Source organism: Oncorhynchus nerka, unplaced genomic scaffold (assembly GCF_034236695.1).
Source record: "Oncorhynchus nerka isolate Pitt River unplaced genomic scaffold, Oner_Uvic_2.0 unplaced_scaffold_4718, whole genome shotgun sequence".
Taxonomy (NCBI): domain Eukaryota; kingdom Metazoa; phylum Chordata; class Actinopteri; order Salmoniformes; family Salmonidae; genus Oncorhynchus; species Oncorhynchus nerka.
Genome location: NW_027036586.1, coordinates 1 through 7,250, shown reverse-complemented (window position 1 = coordinate 7,250; position 7,250 = coordinate 1). Strand labels below are relative to the sequence as shown.

Genomic DNA, 7,250 nt, shown 5'->3' with positions numbered 1-7,250 from the left:
CTGTGCCCTGTGGTGTAGTCGGTATTCCCTGTGGTGTAGTCGGTATTCCCTGTGGTGTAGTCGGTATTCCCTGTGGTGTAGTCGGTATTCCCTGTGGTGTGAGTCAGTATTCCCCGTGGTGTAGTCAGTATTCCCGTGGTGTGAGTCAGTATTCCCTGTGGTGTAGTCAGTATTCCCTGTGGTGTAGTCAGTATTCCCTGTGGTGTAGTCAGTATTCCCCATGGTGTAGTCAGTATTCCCGTGGTGTAGTCAGTATTCCTGTGGTGTAGTCAGTATTCCCTGTGGTGTAGTCGGTATTCCCGTGGAGTGTAGTGGTGTAGTCGGTATTCCCGGTGTGTCAGTATTCCCGTGGTGTAGTCAGTATTCCCTGTGGTGTAGTCGGTATTCCCTGTGCCCTGTGGTGTAGTCGGTATTCCCTGTGCCCTGTGGTGTAGTCGGTATTCCCTGTGGTGTAGTCGGTATTCCCTGTGGTGTAGTCGGTATTCCCTGTGGTGTAGTCGGTATTCCCTGTGGTGTAGTCGGTATTCCCTGTGGTGTAGTCGGTATGCCCCGTGGTGTAGTCAGTATTCCCCGTGGTGTAGTCAGTATTCCCTGTGGTGTAGTCAGTATTCCCGTGGTGTAGTCAGTATTCCCGTGGTGTAGTCAGTATTCCTGTGGTGTAGTCAGTATTCCTGTGGTGTAGTCAGTATCCCGTGGTGTAGTCGGTATTCCTGTGGTGTAGTCGGTATTCCCGTGGTGTAGTCGGTATTCCTGTGGTGTAGTCAGTATTCCCTGTGCCCTGTGGTGTAGTCGGTATTCCTGTGCCCTGTGGTGTAGTCGGTATTCCGTGCCCTGTGGTGTAGTCGGTATTCCCTGTGGTGTAGTCGGTATTCCCTGTGGTGTAGTCGGTATTCCCTGTGGTGTAGTCAGTATGCCCCGTGGTGTAGTCAGTATTCCCCGTGGTGTAGTCAGTATTCCCTGTGGTGTAGTCAGTATTCCCCGTGGTGTAGTCAGTATTCCCCGTGGTGTAGTCAGTATTCCCTGTGGTGTAGTCAGTATTCCCCGTGGTGTAGTCAGTATTCCCCGTGGTGTAGTCAGTATTCCCTGTGGTGTAGTCAGTATTCCCTGTGGTGTAGTCAGTATTCCCCGTGGTGTAGTCAGTATTCCCTGTGGTGTAGTCAGTATGCCCTGTGGTGTAGTCAGTATTCCCCGTGGTGTAGTCAGTATTCCCCGTGGTGTAGTCAGTATTCCCTGTGGTGTAGTCAGTATTCCCTGTGGTGTAGTCAGTATTCCCCGTGGTGTAGTCAGTATTCCCTGTGGTGTAGTCAGTATTCCCTGTGGTGTAGTCAGTATTCCCTGTGGTGTAGTCGGTATTCCCCGTGGTGTAGTCGGTATTCCCTGTGGTGTAGTCAGTATTCCCTGTGCCCTGTGGTGTAGTCGGTATTCCCTGTGCCCTGTGGTGTAGTCGGTATTCCCTGTGCCCTGTGGTGTAGTCGGTATTCCCTGTGGTGTAGTCGGTATTCCCTGTGGTGTAGTCGGTATTCCCTGTGGTGTAGTCGGTATGCCCCGTGGTGTAGTCGGTATGCCCCGTGGTGTAGTCAGTATTCCCCGTGGTGTAGTCAGTATTCCCTGTGGTGTAGTCAGTATTCCCTGTGGTGTAGTCAGTATTCCCCGTGGTGTAGTCAGTATTCCCCATGGTGTAGTCAGTATTCCCCGTGGTGTAGTCAGTATTCCCTGTGGTGTAGTCAGTATTCCCTGTGGTGTAGTCAGTATTCCCTGTGGTGTAGTCAGTATTCCCTGTGGTGTAGTCAGTATTCCCTGTGGTGTAGTCAGTATTCCCCGTGGTGTAGTCAGTATTCCCCGTGGTGTAGTCAGTATTCCCCGTGGTGTAGTCAGTATTCCCTGTGGTGTAGTCAGTATTCCCTGTGCCCTGTGGTGTAGTCAGTATTCCCCGTGGTGTAGTCAGTATTCCCTGTGGTGTAGTCAGTGAAAGAAATGCCACAAAAACTAAAAAAGGTGGTCACCCTTTTGGTCACTTTATTAAATGTCATTTTAAATACTAAGATAGATAGTAGCAGTTCAGATCAATCAATGAATAGCAACAAAAAACCCAGTTGGTGTTTAAACACGAGAAGGACATTCTTGGGAGGGCTGAGCAGGAGACATTTCAGAACGGAGGAACCCTGTCCACCAGGTCAGACAACCTCCTGTCCACCTGTCGACCCCGTCCCGTACCAGGGTTGGATTAGGATGCAACAAGTGGAACAGAAAGAGAAGGATGAACAGCACCCTGGGATATGGAGCTACGCTAGGCAACAACTTGACAACAAGAGCATGAGCTTTACAAAGAGAGAGAGAGTCCCGGGGAAGTGAGTGAGGGGAGAGGGACAGTTTGTTTAAAACGTCACGAGAGCATTCCATATTACCATTATAATAACCATGAGACAAATAGTGGAAATATTAAGGGCTACAAGCTAGAAAAATCATTCTCAAATTTAATTTACACAAAACTTTAGGAAATGGAATTAATGCCCTCATTTTGTTTTGTCATGGCTATGCATCAGAATCTCCCAAAAAGAGTTTTACAACACCAGCACGTCTGTCTGCCTGCGTGTGTCTGTCTGTCTGCCTGCGTGCGTGCGTCTGTCTGTCTGTCTGTCTGTCTGCGTGTGTCTGTCTGTCTGTCTGCGTGTGTCTGTCTGTCTGTCTGCGTGTGTCTGTCTGTCTGTCTGCCTGCGTGTGTCTGCCTGCGTGTGTCTGTCTGCGTGTGTCTGTCTGGGCGTCTGCCTGCGTGTCTGTCTGCCTGCGCTGTCTGTCTGTCTGCCTGTTCTGTCTGTCTGCCTGCCTGCGTGTCTGTCTGCCTGCGTGTTCTGTCTGCCTGCGTGTGTCTGTCTGCCTGCGTGTCTGTCTGCCTGCCTGCGTGGTCTGTCTGCCTGCCTGCGTGTCTGTCTGCCTGCCGCGTGTCTGTCTGCCTGCGTGTTCTGTCTGCCTGCGTGTCTCGTCTGCCTGCGTGTCTGTCTGCCTGCGTGTCTGTCTGCCTGCGTGGTCTGTCTGCCTGCGTGTGTCTCTGGTAGAGGGAGGGTTCTATAGGGGATCTAATAATCTAGATGTTTAATATCCTAAAACAGTCCTGTCAGCACGGTGGTCCCACTCTGGGGGTTGGTTAGATAGACAGGCATTCATTAAAACGGTATCAAAACACAACATACAGAATAATCAATTCATTAAACAACCCCCTTCTTTAAGGGGAAAGAATAACGTAAAAGCATTGGGACAAAAACATTTCCCTTTCCTTACGCTATTTTAAATACATGAAAACTGAAGACAGAAGAGAAGTTGAATAACATTTAGGCGGTATGTACAGAATCTCAAATGACATTTCTAAAACGCCTTCATATAGTCCCCTATACAAGTCATGTCATTTCCTGCTTCAGGAGAGCTGGAGGGGAGCGGTGAGGGGCTCCGAGACCCTTCTCTCTGTGTCGTCTCTCACCTCCCCAGTGAAGGAGGGTTGTAAAGACAGCGGGCAACGGCCCAGATCCCACCCCTATCCCCTACATAGTGCACTACTTCTAACCAAAACCCTAGGGCTCCGGGCTCCATCTAGTGCACTACGTAGGAGACAGAGCAGCATTAGGGAGCAGCCTACTGAGTGAGACAGTGAGGGGGCAGTGAGTGGGTCTGAGTCCCAAATGATACCCTATTGCCTAAATAGTGCACTACTTTTGACCAGAGCCAATATGAAGTGGATAGTGCACTATGTAGAGAATAGATAGGGGACTATGTGGAGCAAGCCCTGTGGTCCCCCTCCCCTTACAGGTTGCCCTTGGAGGGGCCGGGGTTCTTGCCGCCCATGGAAGGGTGGGTGGGATGACCCTGTAGCGCCCCCAGCTGTTGGTACAACCCCAAGAGTTCCATCTGGCTCATCCCTCCAGCTCCCAGCATGCCGTTCATCTGGCTCATCAGCTGGGCCTGGTTGGCCATGGCCATCTGCTGCTCTCTCACCTTCCTGTTGGTGATCACCTTCTGAACGTACATCATTAGCTGTGGAGGGGAGGCAGGGAGAGGTTAGGACTTCTCAGGTTCCATCAGAGAGAGACAGATGGAGAGAGAGGTCAGGACTTCTCAGGTTCCATCAGAGAGAGACAGATGGAGAGAGAGGTCAGGACTTCTCAGGTTCCATCAGAGACAGATGGAGAGAGAGGTTAGGACTTCTCAGGTTCCATCAGAGACAGATGGAGAGAGAGGTTAGGACTTCTCAGGTTCCATCAGAGAGAGACAGATGGAGAGAGAGGTTAGGACTTCTCAGGTTCCATCAGAGAGAGACAGATGGAGAGAGAGGTCAGGACTTCTCAGGTTCCATCAGAGAGAGACAGATGGAGAGAGAGGTCAGGACTTCTCAGGTTCCATCAGAGAGAGACAGATGGAGAGAGAGGTCAGGACTTCTCAGGTTCCATCAGAGACAGATGGAGATTAGCGAGACTAGGTGGTCATCAGCCTGAACACTAGAAAGAGAAGCAGGAGAGGTTTAGATAGCAGGTGGAAAGGAAACGTTTAAGGTAGTGTTGTCGTGCTAGCTTGTACCGTGTCGTGCTAGGTCCTGCTAGCTTGTGTCGTGTCAGGTCCTGCTAGGTCGTGCTAGCTTGTATCGTGTCGTGTTAGGTCCTGCTAGGTCATGCTAGCTTGTACCGTGTCGTGCTACGTCGTGTCGTGTTAGGTCCTGCTAGCTTGTACCGTGTCGTGCTAGGTCGTGCTAGCTTGTATCGTGTCGTGCTAGCTTGTATCGCGTCGTGCTAGCTTGTATCGTGTTGTGCTAGGTCGTGTCGTGCTAGCTTGTATCATGTTGTGCTAGGTCGTGTCGTGCTAGCTTGTATCGTGTCGTGCTAGCTTGTATCATGTTGTGCTAGGTCGTGTCGTGCTAGCTTGTATCATGTTGTGCTAGGTCGTGTCGTGCTAGCTTGTATCATGTTGTGCTAGGTCGTGTCGTGCTAGCTTGTATCATGTTGTGCTAGGTCGTGTCGTGCTAGCTTGTATCATGTTATGTTAGGTCGGGTCATGCTAGCTTGTATCATGCTGTGCTAGGTCGGGTCATGCTAGCTTGTATCATGTTGTGTTCGTTCCTGCTAGGTCGTGCTAGCTTGTATCATGTTGTGTTAGGTCCTGCTAGGTCGTGCTAGCTTGTATCATGTCGTGTTAGTTCCTGCTAGGTCGTGCTAGCTTGTATCATGTCGTGTTAGTTCCTGCTAGGTCGTGCTAGCTTGTATCATGTCGTGTTAGGTCATGCTAGCTTGTATCATGTCGTGCTAGGTCGTGCTAGCTTGTATCATGTCGTGTTAGTTCCTGCTAGGTCGTGCTAGCTTGTATCATGTCGTGTTAGGTCATGCTAGCTTGTATCATGTTGTGTTAGGTCCTGCTAGGTCGTGCTAGCTTGTATCATGTCGTGTTAGGTCCTGCTAGGTCATGCTAGCTTGTATCATGTTGTGCTAGGTCGGGTCATGCTAGCTTGTATCATGTTGTGTTAGGTCCTGCTAGGTCATGCTAGCTTGTATCATGTTGTGCTAGGTTGTATCATGTGTTAGGTCGGGTCATGCTAGCTTGTATCATGTCGTGTTAGTTCCTGCTAGGTCATGCTAGCTTGTATCATGTTGTGCTAGGTCGGGTCATGCTAGGTTGTATCATGTGTTAGGTCGGGTCATGCTAGCTTGTATCATGTCGTGTTAGTTCCTGCTAGGTCCTGCTAGCTTGTATCATGTTGTGCTAGGTCGGGTCATGCTAGCTTGTATCATGTCGTGTTAGGTCCTGCTAGGTCGTGCTAGCTTGTATCATGTCGTGTTAGGTCCTGCTAGGTCATGCTAGCTTGTATCTTGTTGTGTTAGGTCCTGCTAGCTTGTGTCGTGTTAGGTCCTGCTAGGTCGTGCTAGCTTGTCTCATGTCGTGTTAGGTCCTGCTAGCTTGTATCATGTGCTAGGTCGTGTCGTGGAAGCTTGTATCATGTCATGCTAGGTCGTGTCGTGCTAGCTTGTATCTTATCGTGTTAGGTCCTGCTAGCTTGTCTCATGTCGTGTTAGGTCCTGCTAGGTCGTGCTAGCTTGTCTCATGTTGTGTTAGGTCCTGCTCGCTTGTATCATGTTGTGCTAGGTCGTGTCGTGGAAGCTTGTATCATGTCATGCTAGGTCGGGTCGTGCTAGCTTGTATCATGTCGTGTTAGGTCCTGCTAGCTTGTATCATGTCGTGCTAGGTCCTGCTAGCTTGTATCATGTCGTGCTAGGTCCTGCTAGGTCATGCTAGCTTGTATCATGTCGTGTTAGGTCGTGCTAGCTTGTCTCATGTCGTGTTAGGTCGTGCTAGCTTGTCTCATGTCGTGTTAGGTCGTGCTAGCTTGTCTCATGTCGTGCTAGGTCCTGCTAGGTCGTGTTAGGTCGTGCTAGCTTGTCTCATGTCGTGTTAGGTCGTGCTAGCTTGTCTCATGTCGTGCTAGGTCGTGCTAGCTTGTCTCATGTCGTGTTAGGTCCTGCTAGCTTGTCTCATGTTGTGCTAGGTCGTGCTAGCTTGTCTCATGTCGTGTTAGGTCGTGCTAGCTTGTCTCATGTTGTGCTAGGTCGTGCTAGGTCGTGCTAGCTTGTCTCATGTCGTGTTAGGTCGTGTCAGGTTAGAAGTTGTGATCTTACAGTCTGTTGCTTATTGAGGACGTCTCTGTAGACAGCTTCTCTTCGTTTGAGCTCCATCTCTACACTGGCCTGTCTCCCCAGAGCCATGGCCTGGACCTGGGACTCGGTTAGGGCTGGGTTCTCCTTCCACTAGAGAAGAAAGGAGGAGACTGGTCACAGCATGGACAACACACTGTTCTGACAGACCATACAACCAAAACTTCCTCACACCTCAAGTCTTCAACACAGGTTCTTAGGAGGATAGACAACTTCAGTGATGGTGAGAAGGACTCCAGCGCCCATTCCTCCTGATGGTGTCTTCTAGAGATTATCTAGTTAGATTATATTAGGTTGTCCCTCCACTCACCACTCTCCCGATGGTGTCCTCTAGAGATTCTCTGGGGAGGAATTTGAGAGCGCGCAGGCCTCCATCACCTTCTGACGGCCCTGGTTGATCAACTCCTACAATCGTAGAAAAAGATGTAAAGCTTAAAAATACATCTAGAACCCCAATTTAGAGTACTGGGTTAAATCTAGAACCCTACTTAGAGTACTGGTTAAATCTAGAACCCTACTTAGAGTACTGGGTTAAATCTAGAACCCCTACTTAGAGTACTGGGTTAA

General features: G+C 49.8%; 1 protein-coding gene across 1 annotated transcript; it reads right to left on the bottom strand.

Moving 5' to 3' along the window:
* Positions 1 to 3,031: 3,031 nt before the first annotated feature.
* On the bottom strand, positions 3,032 to 7,088 carry LOC135566489 (transcriptional regulator ATRX-like; the record flags this gene model as incomplete). Its single annotated transcript, XM_065014189.1, has 3 exons — positions 3,032 to 4,023; positions 6,648 to 6,776; positions 6,994 to 7,088. Coding segments are annotated over 3 exons (455 nt in total), but the record flags the coding sequence as incomplete, so codon positions are not given.
* Between the last annotated feature and the right edge of the window lie 162 nt (positions 7,089 to 7,250).